General features: G+C 38.0%; 1 protein-coding gene across 2 annotated transcripts; it reads left to right on the top strand.

Annotated features, from left to right (window-relative positions):
* Positions 1-2,629: 2,629 nt before the first annotated feature.
* plod1a (procollagen-lysine, 2-oxoglutarate 5-dioxygenase 1a) lies at positions 2,630-20,065 on the top strand. Of its 2 annotated transcripts, none has more exons than XM_053624517.1 (19): positions 2,630-2,851; positions 6,521-6,612; positions 6,727-6,860; positions 7,499-7,662; positions 8,556-8,668; positions 8,810-8,873; positions 9,839-9,936; positions 10,058-10,159; positions 10,903-11,034; positions 11,289-11,410; positions 11,589-11,693; positions 11,937-12,062; positions 12,240-12,381; positions 13,735-13,848; positions 13,955-14,020; positions 14,146-14,250; positions 14,389-14,535; positions 16,056-16,181; positions 19,412-20,065. In XM_053624517.1, exons 1-19 carry the CDS (start codon positions 2,758-2,760, stop codon positions 19,565-19,567), a joined length of 2,202 nt encoding a protein of 733 aa, XP_053480492.1. In that variant the 5' UTR covers positions 2,630-2,757; the 3' UTR covers positions 19,568-20,065. The 2 variants fall into 2 exon arrangements, with proteins under 2 accessions (XP_053480492.1, XP_053480494.1); XM_053624519.1 differs by lacking the exon at positions 16,056-16,181 and adding an exon at positions 15,749-15,874.
* Positions 20,066-21,670: the final 1,605 nt, after the last annotated feature.

Below are 21,670 nucleotides of genomic sequence, written 5' to 3'. Positions count from 1 at the left end.
AATCTTGTGAAATTCAGTTCAACAATCCCTCAGTCTGATTTCGCCTTTGTATGCAGGTAAACCTATATTGGACTTTAGAAGACAGAATTTGAAAGGCAATAATAATATTGAGGTCGGTAAGCTAAAGCTATTATAAAAGAAATAATAATGCAAAAATTCTAAGTGAGGCAGAATAATATTAGGGGTAGGTTAGCTACCTTAGTGTTATTGCATTGAATGGGCTGTATCATGTGCTAGAAACTGCAGAGCAAATTCTATTGGTGTGCTATCAGTTTAATGAACACATATGACTAAAAACCTAGGTATTAAAAAACAAAACAAAACAAAACAAAAAACACCAACAGACTCATTCAGTTTAATGGTATTAATACTAACTTATGAACTGTAAATCCTCTTCCTAGCAAAGCTAAAGATGAGACTCCCTATGCATACCAACATTTCTTATTATCATTGGATCATGATCTCATCCTCCACTTGATATAATCTGTCCAGAATCTACACTCTGTCCTAATTATACTGTGTCTACTTTCATTCTGACAATAGTTTTATCCACTTACCCAAAACATATTGTTTTATATTAATTAAATAAGAAATTGATTGATTGCTTTTCTAATGACAAAAACACACTAAATAACAGCCTTGGACACTTACAAGGCATCTGATACTCATTGTGAAGCTTGTGGCTAGAAAAGTGTACAAACTTGATGGTTGCATTAGTGCACTGGGCATCCACAATTTTGTGCATGCATACATATAGTAGATGTATTAGCTTCCAATGGGTAAATACATTTTCAAACACTGTGATAAGAGCCTTTTGGAGCAAGCTTGACTTGTTTTAGAAGTTGTAAAAGACACCACCATGTTTTTAAGGTGATTTTATTCAGATTTTTTTTTAGCAGTTAGTGGAGAACAAACATGACATTCTGGGGAGTTTGTCAACATGCTCCAGGATAAGTCAATAGTTGGTTGCTTGCAATGTTAATGAAATGACTCTTGAATGAAATGAAAGTAGGTGGTTCTTAGCCATAATTAAACATGAAAAGTACTAGAATCTCTAGCAAAGGTTAGAGGTGTCCCCAAAGCCACATTAAGCTAATGCATGGCCCAGGGCTGATGAACATGAGGCCCCACCTGTACTACAGGACTACTAAATGCAACAGTAAACCAGGATGTAAGCTACTCAGGCAGGATAAAACTTAGGGCGAAAAACTTGTGTTTACTTATGATCAATCCCAACCAGATGTGATTCTGATATGTTTTTTCAACATGAGTAAGACAAGCATCTCACACAACAATCTTTAGAAGTGGGTGAGCCCATGTGTCCTGCAGTGCTTGTTTTACATGCAGTCTGTATTTCATTAAAATTCATTGCATTCATTCAGATGCATTAAAATTCATACTTTGTTATTGTTAAACATAAAACAAAACCAATTTCATGACATTCAGATAATTTCCCCTGTAAAGATATAATCATTAAATGTACATTTTTGCACTCTCTGTATTTCTTTGCCAATTCCAATCTGGCTTTCTGATTTTTACTGCTGATTAGTGGTTTGCATCTTGTAGTATGGCCTCTATATTTCTGCTCACAAAATCTGCTTTGAATGGTGGATTGTGATACCTTCACCCCTGCCATGTGAAGGTTGTTGATGCCACTAACTGTTGATTATGGGTTTTTCTTCACAGCTTTCACAATATTCCTGTCATCAGCTGCTGTTCTTTTCCTTGACTGACCCATTCAGTGTCTGTTGCTCAGTACACCAGTGGTTTCTTTCTTTTTAAGGACAGTCCAATGATTTTCCCTCTTTTCTTAGCTTCAAAATGGTTTGCTTTTCTACCTTAGACAGCGCTCTGATCTTCATGTTGGCTTATCATTTTAACAACCTGTCTTCACAGGTAAAACGGAAGGCTAAAACCAAGAGTAGATGTTCCAAGCTATTTATTGTTTAGATAATCAATCTAACAGGACACACCTGGGTAACAAGAAACACCCATCAGTCACATATGTCATTAATTCTGCTCATCTACAAATTGGATGGTCTGATACAGTCGGTTAACACATCTAGATATAAATACCAGAAAATATAAGCTGAAAATTTTAAATTCTTTTCTCATATTAATTTTTGATCACAAACCAAATTTCTTCAGTCTACAGCAAAAACAAATGAACCGGCCTTGCTGATCCAATAGTTTTGGCTGGGACTGTAGATGAGTAATTCCACTTTTAATTGAGTAAAGAATTTGGGTATTTTTACCCCCTCTGCTGATCACCAACATGATCAGTATAATCCAAGACCAGCTAGGTTTTACTTACACTCACTAACACCAACTCTTATAACCACAGCCTACTGTATGGTGCTGTAAAGGGTTTCTTTTTGTGTTTTCAGAAGGGTAGCCTGGTAATCCATATTTCATATAGACCAATAAACTTAGCTAGCAAGTTACCACAAAAACATCTTGTGTGGTTTAGATACATTGATGTTCTGTTAAAAAACAAACAAACAACAAAAACCAAGAACAAATCTGAAGTCCCTGCTCAAGCTGTATGCCTAAAAATCACTGTATCCCTGTCCTGCCCCTGCCTTTACTAGCTGTGTGCTAATGTTGCATAGCGTCGTAGCTAACTGGGCAGTCTCATTGCAAAGGGTGGGCTTAGCTCAGTTTATATATATTAAGCTAACTTTTACTCGAAACAGCTTCAGAATCCACGACACCCTTGTTATCTCAAGAGTGTGCACGAGTTTAAAAAAAAAAAAGATGAAGACTAAACCGCTAGCATCTTTGTTTGGACTTCTATGTTTGAGCGTGTTTTCGCCGTTACACTGTGAACCAAAGGGACCAATTCCTGAAGGTAAAGCTGAGATTGATTTAGGATACAAAAAGCTCCCAATATTAGTCTGTACAAACGTAGCATAAACAAATTAGAGCTTGTAGTTGATGAAAGGTATAGGGTCATGGAAATAGTAAGAATGGAGTTTATGCAAAAAAAATAAATAAATAAATAAAAAAAATCCGGGGAAAGTTTGGTGTGTGTGTTCAGTTGACTGCCGCTGACGTGGAGTGTTCGGTTATGCAGCAGCGGCTCTGATTTTTATTTTTTATTATTATATCATTTTTGGGGTCAGTTTTTAGACATGTGGAAACATAAAACCGTACTTTATTTATTTATTTATTTATTTATTTATTTATTGGCTCAACTGTTTAACCCAGTACTGTCAGGCTGAAATTATTTACTGTCAGTGTAACAGCTAAATTCATCCTTCCGGAATCTCCAACACATGTGGAGTTTCCTCTTATTGGTGATTTTTATTAAAAGTATTCTGCTTTATTGACGCTATTTTCTTATGAATGATAATTTGTTTGTCGGTGTTAGACTTTACTTTGAGGTGGTACATTAACAAGATCCGCTTTCTTTCCACCGTTTTGTTTCCTTTTAAAGCCCTGAAAGCTGAATAAGCAAATCCTTACAGTTGCGCCATAAATGCCAAAAACAACAACCCTCTTTTTCCTTACAGTTAATAGGATATACGCATGTGACTGTCAAAAAAACAAACAAACAAACAAAACGTAAAACCTTACCACACAGTTCAATGCATTCAATAAATTAGTAGAAATACGTCGGTGGAAAAAGGTGGAACTTGTCCCCATTATTCACAACCCTTAAGGCACGTAGGCTGCAGTGCTCCCCATTTCCCATTTCATGTAGCTCCTGCTGAACATGGGGCATATATAACATGTATGAATATATATAGTTCCATTTTATATAGCTTTAAATTTTTTCCTCACCACCAATTAAGTGTCAGGGATTAATATATAATAATATATAAGTTCTCTTTTTTTTTGCTCATAGTTACAGTTATGTTTTGGAAGTTCAAATGAAACATGCCTTCCCATGTTACATTAAAGTGTTCATTTATATTTATTCATTTGATACACACTTTATAGATACTCTAAAAATAAAATTGAGACAGGTTATGATGTAGGCATACAGCCAGGGTTTAACTTGAAACTTTGTGTGACGTTGTGTGTGTGTGTGTGTGTGTGTGTGTGTGTGTGTGTGTATATGTACAGTATCTCACAAAAGTGAGTACACCCCTCGCATTTTTGTAAATATTTGATTATATCTTTTCATGTGACAACACTGAAGAAATGAAACGTTGCTACAATGTAAAGTAGTGAGTGTACAGCTTGTGTAACAGTGTAAATTTGCTGTCCCCTCAAAATAACTCAACACAAAGCCATTAATGTCTAAACCGCTGGCAACAAAAGTGAGTACACCCCTAAGTGAAAATGTCCAAATTGGGCCCAATTAGCCATTTTCCCTTCCCGGTGTCATGTGACTTGTTAGTGTTACAAGGTCTCAGGTGTAAATGGGGAGCAGGTGTGTTAAATTTGGCATCATCGCTCTCACACTCCATCATACTGGTCACTGGAAGTTCAACATGGCACCTCATGGCAAAGAACTCTCTGAAGATCTGAAAAAAAGAATTGTTGCTCTACATAAAGATGTCCTAGGCTATAAGAAGATTGCCAAGACCCTGACACTGAGCTGCAGCATGGTGGCCAAGACCGGTTTAACAGGACGGGTTCCACTCAGAACAGGCCTCGCCATGGTCGACCAAAGAAGTTGAGTGCACGTGCTCAGCGTCATATCCAGAGGTTGTCTTTGGGAAATAGACGTATGAGTGCTGCCAGCATTGCTGCAGAGGTTGAAGGGGTGGGGGGTCAGCCTGTCAGTGATCAGACCATACGCCGCACACCGCATCAAATTGGTCTGCATGGCTGTCGTCCCAGAAGGAAGCCTCTTCTAAAGATGATGCACAAGAAAGCCCGCAAACAGTTTGCTGAAGACAAGCAGACTAAGGATATGGATTACTGGAACCATGAGACCAAACTAAACTTATTTGGTTCAGATGGTGGAAATCGTGTGTGGCGGCAACCAGGTGAGGAGCACAAAGACAAGTATGTCTTGCCTACAGTCAAGCATGGTGGTGGGAGTGTCATGGTCTGGGGCTGCATGAGTGCTGCTGGCACTGGGGAGCTACAGTTCAGTGAGGGAACCATGAATGCCAACATGTACTGTGACATACTGAAGCAGAGCATGATCAGTATGCAGTATTCCAGCATGATAACGACCGCAAACACACCTCCAAGATGACCACTGCCTTGCTAAAGAAGCTGAGGATGAAGGTGATGGACTGGCCAAGCATGTCTCTAAACCTAAACCCTATTGAGCATCTGTGGGGCATCCTCAAACGGAAGGTGGAGGAGCACAAGGTCTCTAACATCCACCAGCTCCGTGATGTCGTCATGGAGGAGTGGAAGAGGACTCCAGTGGCAACCTGTGAAGCTCTGGTGAACTCCATGCCCAAGAGGGTTAAGGCAGTGGTAGAAAATAATGGTGTCCATACAAAATATTGACACTTTGGTCCCAATTTGGACATTTTCACTTAGGGGTGTACTCACTTTTGTTGCCTCATTCCTTCAGTGTTGTCACATTAAAACATATAATCAAATATTTACAAAAATGTGAGGGGTGTACTCACTTTTGTGAGATACTGTATGTGTGTGTGTGTGTATATATATATATATATATATATATATATATATATATATATAAATAAATTATGTATGTATGTATGTATGTATATATATATATATAGTGTGTGTGTGTGTGTGTGTGTGTGTGTGTGTATATCTCTTAAACAATTTTTTGTCAAACCTACAAGTTTGGATGTGGACAAAGCAGATATGCATGTTTGTAAGAAATAAAATGATGTTAAAATGCATGGTATTTAATTAGTAATTCATGCTGTTCATCCTTAATGCAAAGCAAGCACTATTTAGATACAAGACCAACGGACCCGTATAGTGGACTTACAGGTGTAATAAAATATCTGCCGTTACAGAGGTATTATTATTATTAAAGAGAGGGGCTAGGGCGCTATCATTATACCCACCATCCACCTTGGCATACATGCACCTGATTTAATTGTGGGTTAAGGCTCTTGTTCAATTGGCCAAACAGTGGGATCTTCTGATCACCAGCTCAAATGTTTAAACACTGAGGTTCATCTGCGTGAAGTGCACATTATCAACAGTCTCTAACATTTGCATTCACACTCCCACTTTTGTGTGTGTGACCGCTGCTATTTTCTCACCTACTCTCTTACCAAACTTCACTTGTCAATTTGAAACCTTGAGCACTTACAGCTGGATTTTTATAAGACATTAAGAAAGTGTTTACTCCATAATTTTCGTTGACCTGCAACAGAGAGCTAAATCAATGCACCGTAATTTGAAGTATAATTAAAAGAAATGGCCACACGTCATTTTTACAAGCAGACTACTCTGTTATTTTTAAGTTGCATGCATGCTAAAATAAATCCACTCCATAAGATTAAACTCCCTAAAACCTATGCACACAAAGTACTTTTATTTCTGGCCTCTTATGACTTTATTGTAAAAAAAAAAGAAAAAAAAAAAAGTCATTTCTGCATGTCTTTTTTTTTCTCCACAGGAAAGCTCCTCGTATTAACTGTAGCTACAAAAGAAACAGATGGATTTAAGCGGTTCATGAGCTCTGCACGCCACTTTAATTACACAATTAAGGTACAGAAAGTGTCATTGCAAACCAGATATTCCTCCAGTTTTAAGCATGTTTGCACTCGTGCAGCTGTTGCTCACAATGATAAACTCACAATCATTTATTTTGTCCTTTTGTAGGTTCTTGGGAGGGGTGAGAAATGGACCGGTGGGGACTACATGTCTGCACCAGGAGGAGGACAGAAGGTGCGACTTTTGAAATCTGCCATGGACAGCATAAAGGAAGGGGACAAAATCATCCTGTTTGTAGACAGGTATTTACTCCTACATGTGATTTATTTCACTAAATTATGCATCCATTGAAGCTAATGTTACACCGAAATTAAAAGTTTTGTCTGAAATGAAAACTGAAGTTCAAGGCCGTGGCCATAAATGTAGGATTGCATAAATCATTGCATAAATAAATTGCTTTTAATTAAGACTTTTTTTTTCTATTTTTTAATAACATTTCACTGAAAAGGTACAGTATAGTGAAAAATGATCCTTTTTGACGTGAGTCAATTAATTTGATCGTAAATAGCATAAAATGATAATCTAGTGATGTGAATATGGAATTTAACAGTGACATAATGGATTCACTGTCCACATCATGGATTAAAACACTCCCCTGAAATATCACCATGCTGCCACTGAAGGAATATATTGGCCATGTGGCTTTTTAACCATTACATGTAATTCTCATTGAGATTTGCACTATTCATAAGTTTGTTGTATTTTGAAAAAAACTGTCATAATGTCTTAATGAGCAAAAACTAAATTTGTGGCCAACCATTTCACCATTTCAATTTTAAATTTTTTGTTAGTTGATATCTTTAGTGCATTTGTGCTTAAAGCTAGTGAATAGTGTTAAAAATGTAAGTCCTTCTTAATCTTGTCCTGGGATCTCCTGCAGCTATGATGTGATCTTCTCCTCGGGCCCAAAAGAACTCCTGAAGAAGTTCCAGCAGGCCAAGCACAAAGTGGTCTTCTCTGCCGAGACCCTCATCTGGCCGGACCGCCATCTGGAGGACAAGCACCCACATGTCAGAGAGGGGAAGAGATTTCTCGGAGCAGGAGGCATGTGTTTGTCTCATCGATGACACTGCAAACATTGTTAACTAGGCTGTTAGCACTTGAAGTTGTTTAATATTTGCACTGACCTTCCAAACCCTGGTCCTGGAGAACCACCTGTTCTGTACATTGGAGTGTTTCCCAGCATCTGATTCAACTAATCAGCTAGTTAGGTGTGTTAGAGCAGGAAAAACCCTAAAATGTGCTGGACTAACTAAGGAATGAAAATGCTGTTATTGGAAAATAATCAATGATAGGATTATTTGCTGCTTCATGGCACGCTGTTGCCACTGTTACCAAAGCTGATCTTCCAATAACAGCACATCCTTATTGTTTTTTTTCTTTCTTTTTTTTATTAAAGAGAGATTTTTTATGCATTTAGAGTTAGTTACATTTAATGTTGTGAAAGGTCCTCAAAACACACTGGCTGTTATCTGTTTTCACTCATGTTATTATACCTGTAAACAGTTGTTCCCTCCCTCACTATACTGTACTAGAATGAGTCTTGCCGCCGGAACTGTAACAGAAAATGAATCAACACTTTTGGACCAATCAGAGTTGAGAATTCAGCAGTGCTGTGGTATAAGAGAGGAATAATACTGACAGCGACAGTATATTTCTTATTCACTTACAAGAAAGGGGTTTCAAATGCTTCCACATTAAATACTTGAAGCTGCTGCCCCTTCCCCCTACGTTCTCTCTGACATCAGTGAATTTACTGCATTGTTATGAGCTGATGTAGTGAGCTAACAGCTGGCACCCCCCCCCGGCCCCATGTCCATGATAATGTGAAAATCAGACATGGGAACATGATACAGGAAATCGTAGGACAATTTCATTTGTTCTACCTCATGTTTCTGCTGTAGTACTCAGAGTGCGTCTTCCTTCTCTATATCCAGGCTTCATCGGCTATGCCCAAAACCTTAAAAAGATGGTCTCCGATTGGTCAGGGAAAGATGACGACAGTGACCAGCTCTTTTATACCAAGATATACATCAACCCTGAGAAGCGGGTGAGTGGCATCTTTATAATTCAAGTTTTGTAAGAGAAAGAAGCGGTTTGTCTCTTTTTCCTGTCTTTTTTTTTTTTTCTTTCTTCGCTTTAATAAGGTGTTTTAGTGCTGACATTTTCTCCCCTGTCATTTTCTCCACAGAAATCCATAAATATAACTCTCGACAGCAAGTGCAGAATGTTCCAGAACCTGCACAGCGCTCTAGGTGAGTGTATGCTGGGTAAATATAGATAGAGACAAAAGAAGAGAAGAGAAGACTGCCGACTGGACTTTACAGGGAAGCAAAGTTGCTGACTAGTCCAAGAACAGTGTAACAGCAGTGCAGATTTTATCGCCAATAAAAACCCTACACCAGGAGGGACTGAAAAAAAAACAACCCTTCCCTTTTTCTGTAAATTTCCTGTTTAATGAGGCCTTAGCTTTGGCATGCTTTGATGGAAAGGCAGAAGATGGAATTGATGATCTACCTCACATTGAGCCTGGGCTCTTTTCTTCACGAGGGCTCACTGCAGGGGTGGAAGCCAGAGCCTTGGCTTTCTTCCAAGCTTCTGTAAGCCCTGGTTTTCCCGCCTGCCTCCATTTGCCTGAGGGAATGGAATGTGAGAGTCAACTGTAGGATGTGCCTGTGCACACGTAGGCCAGCTGAACGCAAAGCCACCATTCATTCTTATTTTGGACGTCTGTCCTGCGATAGCTGGGTGCTAAGAGAAACCTTCTGTGTGCTCTCAATACCTCAGCTCTCGCTCACAAGTGGCTGTTTTAAAACCAGCGTAAACAGCTGGGCCTCTGGTTAAATTAATGATAAGCCACCAAATGCTTTGGTTAAATGTCATTTACATGGCATGTTTATGGGGGTGGAATTACAGAAATCAATCTGTTCTATATCAACAATACGTCTCAATAAATATTTAAGCAGTGGCTCAAGCTGTTCACTTCAGTTCTACAGTATTTCCTGTGTTGGCAGTAGATAAAAGAATCACTTGGTTTAAGAGATTTGTGTTTAGATAAGTGCAAAAATCTGGACGTACAAAAGAGCTTTCTTTCTCCATCCCAGTGCGAAACCTATCTTTCTGGGTCATTTAACAACACACAGCTCTAACTAATACAAAGAAGCTTGAAAGGGAATGTTGATGAGATGTTTTTTTTTTTTTTCTTTTCTTCCCCGAGCAGATGAAGTGGTACTAAAGTTCGAGAACGGAAGGGTGCGGGCCAGAAATATGCTCTATGACACCCTACCTGTTATTGTCCATGGAAATGGGCCTACAAAGGTAGACTTTTTATTTACTTATCATTCCTTTGAAAAAAAAAAAAACAATTCCTTAATATGCCTATTTTTCATTAATGCCTCTGCATCCATGTTATGAATCACCATTTGCATGCGTTTTCCAGCTTCAGATAAATTACCTCGGCAACTACATCCCAAAAGTGTGGACCTTCGAGACCGGCTGTACAGTTTGCCGTGAGGACTTGCGGCCTCTCACAGGACTCAAGGTGGGAAATTACTTTTGACACATAATGCCTTTTAAATTTTTGCTTTGAGTCTCCTACTATGGCAGACTTCTTAAACTCTTAGAACTTTTCACTTTTACTGTAACTACATACCCTCCCAATTAGTTTAGCTGGAGTTCCTTGTAATTCATTGTAATATGCTTTATAGTGAATAAACTGAAAAAGAAGGTGGGACTTAAATGCAGGAATTCTTGATGTCAGTATTACGAGTAATTAATTTAAAAAAATTATATTTATTGTTTTATTTGGTGAAGTTTTATTTATTTGTTTTTTGATGTAATACTTTAAAGAATCAAAAGTCCTATCTCCAAGCTCACAGATAAACTTGGTTTTATAAGGTTTCATAAGCCAATCATCACCAAGAGTGTTCAGACATATGATGAATTTAGTTGTAGATGTTTTACATGTGATCTACAGTATGACAGTAATAAGCACGTGTATAAAACAAGTAAAGGTCCACTGTACTTTTACAAGCCTTTATAGGCTGTAAATGACTTTCTCAGCTAAGTTTATTACCATTTATTAGTTATTTAATGGGATTATGAGATTGCTTAATAAGAAACCTTCTACATAAGATTTAATAAGGTTACTTTCTAATGGTCTCAGAATTCTACTCATGTAAATGGGAAGATTTTACCTGTTGGAAACGGCAAGGCTGGTTGATTTGGATCATTCTCAGTGGAAACTTTTACAGTGTGGATGCTGAGCTTGTCGTTCTTCTGCAGGAGAGTGAATATCCAGGAGTGGTCATCGGCATCTTTATTCAGCAGCCAACTCCCTTCGTAACGGTCTTCTTTGAGCGCCTTCTCCGCCTCCAGTACCCCAAAAATCGCCTTAAACTCTTCATTTACAACCAGGTGAGATGTTATTCCTCATCATTTCAATTCATATGTTTTAAATATGTTTATATGAATCAAACCGTGTAGGTACGTTCACTAAAGTGATAAATGGGTGTAAATTTGGGTGTTGCCAAATATTTTATTCTGTCATTATCCAAAAAAAAAACCCCCAATGCATTTATGTTTTAAAATGAACCACTTTACACCAAAGTATTATTATTTTTTTAATCTGTTGTCTCCATTATAATTTATTTTTTTACAATCTTTTCCAGGAGCCTCATCATGACCAGCATGTCCACGCTTTTCTACAGAATCATGAGGCGGAGTATCAGGCTGTGAAGCTGATTGGGCCCGATGAGGGTGTTGACCATGTTACGTCACACAATATAGGCTTGTGAGTTTTGTTTAAATGCCAACGACATGCATGAAAGCAAGGTGTAAATTCAGATCAGGCTAACATGCCATACCATGTCTTGTGTGTCTTGTGCGTCATGCCTGGAATATGAAGGTAATTATTATCCCTTTTTCTGGAATAAGACTGTAATTGTCTTTGTTGTTTTTTTTCCTCACAGTGATATGTGTCGAGACGACACTGACTGCGATTACTTCTTTAATTTGGATGCAGATGTGGTTTTGAAAAACGAAGACACGCTTAAGATACTAATTGAGTTAAACAAGTAAGTGAGACCTTTTTGTTTGCGATTTTAAAAATTGAGTTGAATATGGAAATATTCATATAAATAAAAAATATGAATATGAACATTATACACTTCTCTACAACAGGATTTATTGTTGCCTCTCGTAAGGTTGTGGAAGTGTAGCTGCAGCTTTCACACTAAAGTGCATAGACACCATTACTAAACCCGGTGCCACTCCTTGTTGTCATTTTTGAAATCACCATCTCATTCCTTACTCCACAGGCCATTCATAACACCGATGATGAGCAAGCCTGGCCGCCTGTGGTCTAATTTCTGGGGAGCTCTTAGTGCTGACGGCTACTATGCCAGGGCTGAGGATTATGTGGATATCGTTCAGGGACGCAGAGTGTGAGTCTGTCTTAAGCATTGCTTTTTTATTTACCCACCATGCACGGACGGGTATAATTTCTTGATGGTAACGAGAGATCAGTGGTGAACTATGTTAACAGCTTGTCCAACATATATAGGGAACATAGACTGAGTTTGGCATACTGTAATATATATATTTTTTGCGTTATCCCCCAGGGGTATCTGGAACGTTCCATATGTGTCTCAGGTGTACCTGCTGAGAGCGGACATTCTAAGGAATGAACTGAAGGCTCCTGATCTCTACCAGTCAGCGACCCTTGACCCAGATATGGCCTTCTGCGCCAGAGTGCGGGACCAGGTCGGTACACTGATGATTTTTCTTCAACAACATCCATTCCGAAAACCACTGCATAGAAGTGATTTTGCAAAATAGCTCCGGTTAATGTGCACATCGAATAACAGAAGGGGAATAAATGCGATCACAGACCTTGATTACATTTATTCATTTAGCAGACGCTTTTATCCAAAGCGACTTACAAATGAGGAAATACAAGCAAAGTGATATATCAAGCAGAGAACTATACAAGTAGTGGTAGTATACAAGATCTTTAATTGAGTTCTAGAAGAAGAAAAGTGCGCAGAGTAGAGGTGTAAGAGCCAGGGAAAGGTGTTTTTTTAGGGGGGGGTTGTTGTTTTTTTCAGGGTTTTTTTTAAAGGAGTTAGTTAAGTGTTCACGGAAGAGGTGGGTCTTTAGCTGTTTTTTGAAGATAGTGACTGATTCTGCTGTCCAGATTGAGGTTGGAAGTTCATTCCACCACTGAGGGACAGATAGTTTAAAGGTTCTGGAAAGGGACCTTGAGCCACGATGAGTAGGCACTACTAAGCGTTGGTCATTAATCGATTGCAGATTGCGTGAGGGGATTGTAAGCCTTCAGGAGAGTGTTGAGGTAGGGGGGTGTTCTTCCAGACATTGCATTATGGCAATGCTGTTGGTGCTAGCTGGGCTGGTTTGAGTATTTCAGAAACTGCTGATCTCCTGGAATTTTCACACACAGTAGTTCTTAGAGTTTACACAGAACAGTGCGGAAAACAAAAAACATCCAGCGATTGGTAGTTCTGTGGCGTTCTATGGGTGGAAACGACTTGTTGATGAGAGAGGTCAGAGGAGAATGACCAGACTGCTTTTGAGCTGACAGCAATTCTACGGTAACTCAAATAACCACTTTTATTTACAAGTGTGCTGAACAGAAAAGCATCTCGGAACACACAACGCATTAAAACTTGAGGGAGATGGGGTATAACAGCAGAAGACCACATCAGGCCCTACTCTTGTAGGGTTAATTTGTAAAAAAAAAAAAAAAAAAAAAAACCACTTCTTTTTGGAGCACTAAACAGATACACAATTGTGGCAATGCATTACACACGTGCATTGAAGGTATGGAAATAGTAGTAGTATGTAGGAGCCAGCAGAATAAATTAGTTTGCGCACACATTTTTTTTATATGAGCAAAATAATTACGTGTGAGCGCAGATCCTGCTATTGATTACTCGTTATTTTTGGCAATAAACTAACCCATCATGAAATATGGCATAACCTTGTATGTACAGTTGACATACTGGGTATACGATATTTTTAGGTCTTGTGTAGATATTTTTGAAAGATGGTAATGATACCTATCATATGTAGTCCAATTCTTCTTTTTCCTTTAAGGGAGTCTTCATGTTTGTAACAAATATGCATACGTTTGGCCGAATCCTGAATGCAGAAAACTACAAGACGGATCACCTTCATAACGATCTCTGGCAGATCTTTGAAAACCCTGTGGTGCGTGGAAATCTTAGATATCCCTAAGAGCACATTGCTGTGTTGCTTATGTGTTTAACTTACTAACGTGTTGTTGTTTTTTTGCCACCACATGATTTCTTTACAGGACTGGGAAGAGCGATACATTCATCCAAATTACTCCAGAATTCTGAAAGACAACATAGTGGAAAATGTAAGTATCGGAGACTGAAGATTGTTGACGACTGGGGACGTTTTTATTGTACATTTGAGGTTTTTTTTTAGTTGGATTATAAAGATTACCTTCCTTACTCATTAACATGTTTGTCTATCATACAGCCGTGCCCTGATGTATACTGGTTTCCTATTTTTACCCAAGTGGCCTGTGAGCATCTTGTTGAAGAAATGGAGAATTTCGGCCAGTGGTCAGGAGGTGGCAATGTGGTATGGAGTTTTTCCCCAGAGATGGTTTGGGAAGAGTTTCTGTTACAGTTGCAAAACTAAACACAAAATTCTGGTGCAGTTAACACATTTTGATGAGTGTACATTTCTAACCTAATTCTTTTTATTTTCTTTTTGCAGGACACTAGGATCCAGGGTGGCTACGAGAACGTCCCCACTATTGATATTCACATGAACCAGGTCAACTTTGACAAAGAGTGGCAAAAGTTCCTCTTGGAATATGTTGCACCAGTGACCGAGAAAATGTTTCCTGGGTATTACACAAAGGTAATGCCTTTTAAACTCGCTTTCTCTGTATTTTAAAAAAATTTTTGAATGTAATTTTGTTTAACATATAGAATATTATTCTTTCAATGCTGAGATCATTTTCATCTTTTTATGTACTGTCTTGAAGTATGACTGCACCATATTGACAAAAATAGAATATTGCCTTGCAGGGTTGCATTGTGTCGGGCTTTAAGGTTGACCTGCATTCATTCCAAAATAAAAAATTGAGGGGCTTTTGAATCACATCGGTTTATATTATAGATATAGATAGAATAGATTATATTGTGTAGCCATAAGTGAAAGTGATTAAAATTACACTCCTGGGCAAAGACAAAAAAAAAATGTGCCAAGCCCAAAATGGCATAATATTAAACTTTTATTAAAAAAAAGGGGGGGGGGTGTTTAGAAACAGGGAAATTCATTTATATAGTCTTCTTGCACCCAAAGGTATAGTCATAAATATAAAATATTTGAAGTAAAATTCACACGTGTGGGTGAAGTATGAAGTATAAATAAAAATGAAGTGTATGTGTGTGTATATATATATATATATATATAATATATATTTTTTAAAAAGCTGTCCACAAGTTTAACCCCAAGGCTTAAAAATTTAAACAAAATCTCAGGGAAATGCTATCCTATACCTAAAAGCTTAATATTTTGACCTTTTGGGTGTGGCCCATTTATTTATTTATTTATTTTATGATTTATTTATTTTTTGCCCAGTAGTGTACATTATATCTGTTGCACTCACAATTATTCAGACAGGTTGACCAAATAATGCAAATTAATCAAATTATCAAAAGACTGGTAAGTTACTAATGTCACACTACAAGAGTTATACAGTCTTCTACCTGCATATCTTATCCCTGCGTATTCTGCGTTGTCGATCAGTCAGCAGATTTTAGACACTATCACACTGTCACATGCTCACGAATCAGAGCATGACGTCAGAACAAACATGGACGACGACATTTCATTGCCTTTTCACATGTGGCACTGTGCATTCCCCACACGCTATACACGACGTTGACTCATACATTTTTAGATCGCCGGGGTTAAGATTGGATTTTATACACTCCATACCACGGGATAAGACTAACCTGAGATTGGAAGACTTATATTGATCATTAATTAGGCATAATTTGTAAATAAACCCCTAAAAGCATAAGTTCTGCGAGATTTGTTTCACCCATGTCTTTTTTCTCATCAGTGTACCTCCTACCTGAACTTTGTAGTGAGGTACAAGCCTGACGAGCAGCCCCTGCTCACCCCGCATCATGATGCGTCTACTTTTACTATTAACATAGCTCTCAACAGCAAAGACGTTGATTATCAGGTAAATGAGGCTCGTTTCACAGATGGAGCTACTAAAAAAACAACGAAAAGGCGACACTCTGGCAGCTGTAACAATGCAGGGGATCTGGGCTTTTCCTCTGTCTGCTTCCCCTCGCTCTTGTTCGTGAATGCTGCATGACCTCTTTTGCATCTGTGTGTGTGTGTCTTGTCTTTCCTTGCAGGCTCAGTTTGACTTGGCGTTTGTAGTTAGGTATAAACCTGATGAACAGCCCTCGTTAAGGCCTCATCATGACGCCTCCACTTTTACTGTAAATATTGCCCTCAATCAGGTGGGGATTGACTTTCAGGTGAGTAAGAGCCTGTGTGTGTTCTGGTGTTTGTGCGTCACAGAATGTGCTGCTTTTTTTTCTGCATGGGAACTGAACACTGGGATTAATATATCAGTGACATATTATTACATGTTATATATTATGTGAATGTGTATAATTGATAAAATGTTTTTCACCTTGAAGCCTAGAGTAAAGGAACACATCATGCTGCATGTGTAGGCTGAAAGCATTTCTATGTTGGTGATGTCATTATGCTTTTTTTCTGCATTAACAAGTGTTTCTTGCATGTAGAGCTAAATTGGATTCAATTTGCATTATGGCTTCAGATGATGGACAGACAGTTAAATCACTTCTTTTTACTCTTTCATGTACATACGTTAAAACATGAACGCATTAAAGGCTCAAGCAACCATGTACTGTTTGTCTTCCTATAGGTCTGCCATTGTAGTATGTAGTGTTTAGTGTATAGATCAGGGGTGTCCAATCTTATCCGGAAAGGGCCTGTGTGGGTGCAGGTTTTCATTCCAACCAAGCAGAAGCCACACCTGATTCTATTGAAAGTCAAGATCAACTGATTAAACAGGTGGAATCAGGTGTGGCTCCTGATCAGTTGGAATGAAAACCTGCACCCACACCGGCCCTTTGTGGATAAGATTCGACACCCCTTGTTTAGACCTGGGATTTCGGGGGGGGGGGGGTTGTCTGAGGATAAAAATAGTTATAAAAAAAGTACTCTTCATGAACTCTAGCATCTTTATATAATCTTTTTTCATATAGATTAAATATATTTTCTTTTTATTTTAGATATTTGATATATCTATATTTCATATAGATTATATTTCATATCTTTATATAATCTTATAATCATGTTTCTGTGTGTTGTCCGTCCATTATATTACTTTATCGTGACTGGAAAAAAAAAACCTTGGTTGTCTAAGATTCGGCCAGCTTATTTATTTATTTGTTTGTTTGTTTGTTTGTTGATTTTACAAGTGAATTTTTTTGTAATTAATATCAACCATGTTGAGAGTGAGTCTCTGCTTTAAGTTTAAGCATTAGTTTGTTTTACTGTATGTATAGCTGTATCAGTTTCTAAAAGAGGTTAGAATATAACTACATTTGGCTTATCATAATAAAACTTCAAATATACAGTGGCCTCCACTAATATTGGCACCCTTGGTAAATATAAGCAAAGGAGGCTGTGAAAAATTGTCTTTATTGTTTAACCTTTTGATCATTTGTTCAAAGAATTCACAAAAATTCTCTGCTTTCATGCATATTAAACAATTACAAACACAACACCGGTTTATATAAAATATATGTTTGTTAAATATAGGTGTGCATCAATTATTGGCACCCCTATGAATTCATATGAGAAAAATATTTGAAGTATATTCCCATTGATATTTAAAACATTTTTTAGTACACCTGGGTGACTAGAAACAGGAAATTGTTCAACCATGACTTCCTGTTTCACAGGGGTATAAATATGAGGTAACACATAGGCCAAATTACCTTAGTTATTCATAACAATGGGTAAGACCAAGGAATATAGCTGTGATGTGCTGCAAAAGGTTGTTGAGCTTCACAAAATAGGAAGTGGCTATAAGAAAATAGCACAAGCATTGAAAATGCCCATTTCCACCATCAGGGCAATAATTAAGAAGTTCCAGTCAACTGGAAATGTTATTAATCAACCTGGAAGAGGACGTGTGTCTATATTGTCGCAACGCACTGTGAAGAGGATGGTTTGAGTGGACAAAAAACCTCCAAAGATCACAGCTGGAGAATGGCAGAAGTTAGTTGTTTCTTGGGGTCAGAAAGTCTCCAAAACTATAATCTGAAGTCGCCTACATCACCACAAGTTGTTTGGAAGGGTTTGAAGAAAAAAGCCTCTACTCTCATCCAAAAACAAACTCAAGCGTCTTCAGTTTGCCAGACACTACTGGAACTTCAAATGGGATCGGGTTCTATGGTCAGATGAAACCAAAATAGAGCTTTTTGACAATAAACACCAGAGGTGGTTTTGGCACACACAGAGAAGTAGCCATATGGAAAAGTACGTCATGCCCACGGTTAAATATGGTGGTGGTTCTTTAATGTTTTGGGGCTGTTTTTCTGCAGAGGACCTGGACATTTTTTTTTTTTAGGATACATGGCATCATGGACTCAAACATCAATAGATATTAAATGAAAACCTGACTGCCTTTGCCAGAAAGCTTCAAATGGTCCATGGTTGGATATTCCAGCAGGACAATGATCCAAAACATACATCAAAATCAACACAAAACTGGTTTACTGACCACAAAATGAAGATCCTGCCATGGCCATCCCAGTCCCCTGACGTAAACCCCAGAGAAAACCTGTGGGGTAAACTGAAGAGGAGAGTCCACCAGAGTGGCCCTCGAAATTCGAAGGATCTGGAGAGATTCTGTATGGAGGAATGGTCTCCGATCCCTTGCCATGTATTCTCCAACCTCATCAGGCATTATAGGTGAAGACTCCGAGCTGTTATCTTGGCAAAGGGAGGTAGCACAAAGTACTGACTAAAAGGCTGCCAATAATTGTTGCACACATATATTTAACAAAGATTTTTTTTTTTTGGATAAGCCTTTGTGTTTGCAATTGTTTGATATCCATGAGAGCTGAGTATTTTTGTGAATTTTTGGACAAAAAATCAGAAGATTAAACAATAAAGGTAATTTTTCACAGGGACATATTTACCAAGGCTGCCAAAATTAGTGGAGGGCACTGTATAATATACAACTTGAAAAACATTGTGTATTAAGCATTGCCCAGCTAGATAAATTAAGATTAGCTACGTTGACCAAGTTCCCTCTTAATACACCAATAGCTACATTATAGTCTAGATTACTAATAAAAGTAATGCCTAGTCTAATGCCAATAGTCTAATAAAAAATGATAAATTTTGAACATACGAAAATATTCTCAATATCTTATAAAAAGAAAATATTCCGTTTAATATGCAAATTTGTTTAATTCTGTGGTCCAGTGTTTTCTTTTCTTTATTTTTTTAAGTGGAAAATCAGGAAGTGCATTGCTGCTGTTTAAATCATCTTCTGCACAAGTATATTTCTCATTTGAAGTAGTAAATAAATAAAGTAGCTTTAGTGGCGGTCTCATGTATTCATTTCATGTGAATTAATAATGGTTAATATAATAATGGACAGGGTTTAATTTGTCAGTAAGCATTGCCATGTGACTAATTATTGTTCCTTTACATTCAGGGCGGTGGCTGCCGGTTCATCAGGTACGACTGCTCCGTACAGGCTCCGAGGAAAGGTTGGGCCCTTATGCACCCGGGCCGTTTAACACACTACCACGAAGGCCTGCCCACCACGGCGGGTGTCCGATACATCGCTGTCTCATTTGTGGACCCTTAAGTGTAAAATTTTAAAGGTGTTGTAACCATGTTACAGTCACTTTGTTTAGTCCAAGAAGTCCAGTGTGAGAGTTGAGACAGAACTGTCAGAGACAATCAATATAACAGTGCGTTGAAAAAATAATAATTAAAACTGTGTCTTTCTTTGCCTTGAAAATGTTATAATGTACTAACACATCTGGAATTGAAAGGCCAACCTTTGAACGCTGTGTACATTGAATGCAGATGAGGCCTGTACTCCTTTTATTTGTTTTTATTTATTGATCAAATTTAAAAGCAGTCACATCATTCATCTGGTATGTTGTTTGTTATTAGTGAGTTTGCCTTGGATAACCAAATTATACACCCGTTTTTCTACTTGATAACATTTCCCAGGCAAACGGTGCTACTGTTTAGAGAGAAGATAATGTATATTTTGTTTTTCACTGCCTTTTTTAAATTGTCTTTGCCATTTAGTTGTTTTTTATTGACACTCCAATAAAAGTGACTGTTTTCTTTATTATTTTGTTATATTGGGTTAGTGACCATTTTAACACCTTGCATTTACATACACAGCTTAAGAGGAAAAACATCCAGTTTGACCAAGTAAGACCAGCTGACTATGGCTCAAGATGTCAACCTCCTGAAAAGTATATTAATTTATGCACTCAATACTTTATCCTTGGCAAGTCCCCCTGGGCAAAGTCAGTACTACACCCTGAATGTGACTCTAATATTGCATATAGAAAATCATTCTGTATGCGACATGTTTATATAAAAATTCATTGTATTCGTTGACTGATGGACAAAATAGAGAAACTGAAACGTGTCTAAGGGAATATCAGTGCTAGAAAGGAAATATGTTATTCACTCATCCAATTCAGTTCAGCGACATCCTAAAATGGGCTCATATATATAATGTGTCATAAAGAATAGCTATAAGAATTATAAGTCCAATTCATAATACATAAAGCCCCTGTCAACTTGTTTTTAGAATAAGCTTATAATTATCTGTAGCTTCTTTGTTGAATTTACTACCAAATGCAAAAGAAAATAAAAGTGCTGAAGTTTTGTGGAAGTTCTGCTCTATCTTTACTAGTTATTGCAAATAACCGGCTTTGAGTATTTGTTGGTTTTTCCAGATAAGTATCTGAATATTCAGGCTTAAAATCATTCTCAAAAACAAGTCATTTTTATTGCAGCTCAAAATATGTCCAGTAGGTGGCAATGATGGGTTAATAGTGTCCATCCATCCATCCATCTTCAACCGCTTACTCCTTTTCAGGGTCGCGGGGGAACCTGGAGCCTATCCCAGGGAGCATCGGGCACAAGGCAGGGTACACCCTGGGCAGGGTGCCAGTGGGTTAATAGTGTATACTTGCATTTTAAATTGTAGTATAAATAAATAAATACCATTGTTTATAGAGCGTTACGGAGGGACTTTTAAGTTGAAGCGTTGAAACACACCCGTGAATCAAGACAGCATTCTTTTCAGCAGCTCATTGGCTACACAATGGTCCAGTGAGTTCCCCAGCCACCAATATACAGCTTGCACTATTCATGTAGGAATGGAGGAAGGAGCTTCTCTTCAGCACAGACTCTCATTGGATTTTGAAGTCTATAGACAGGACATGGAAGCTCCTATTGGTTCAAATGAGGTGTCATTCAATAGGTCACAGCCCCCGGGGCCATTTTGAGCTCAAGCAATTAGGTGTGTTCAGTTGCGCGCTGAGGAGATAAGAAGAACAATGTGGTTTTCTGAGATAATTTGGAACAATGCAAGAGTAGTTCATGTGGATTTATTGATGTAAAATGTGTTTTGGACTAAGTTTTTTTTATATAATTGGATTGTTTGGACCTTTGCCAGTGTAACAAGACTGTTTTTGTCAGGATGTTATGGATCAGTGGACTGCTATCTGTCTTCATAGGTGTGTTGGCTCTGTTTGGTGTTCCTTTGTTTGTATGCTGGTGGTCTGACAAAGACATTGATTGTAGCTGCTGTTGTTATCTTTAAATGGCTTATATAAAGCGAATCACAAGATTCTTAGCTTTCCAATGGTATATTGCATGAGTACATACATACTATGTACAGCTGTGTAAATGGCAAAGTTCTCCTAATGTTGCA

Source organism: Ictalurus furcatus, chromosome 5 (genome assembly GCF_023375685.1).
Source record: "Ictalurus furcatus strain D&B chromosome 5, Billie_1.0, whole genome shotgun sequence".
NCBI classification, from domain to species: Eukaryota; Metazoa; Chordata; class Actinopteri; order Siluriformes; family Ictaluridae; genus Ictalurus; species Ictalurus furcatus.
The sequence above is the reverse complement of the archived record's forward strand: the minus strand, read 5'-3'. Positions and strand labels throughout refer to the sequence as shown.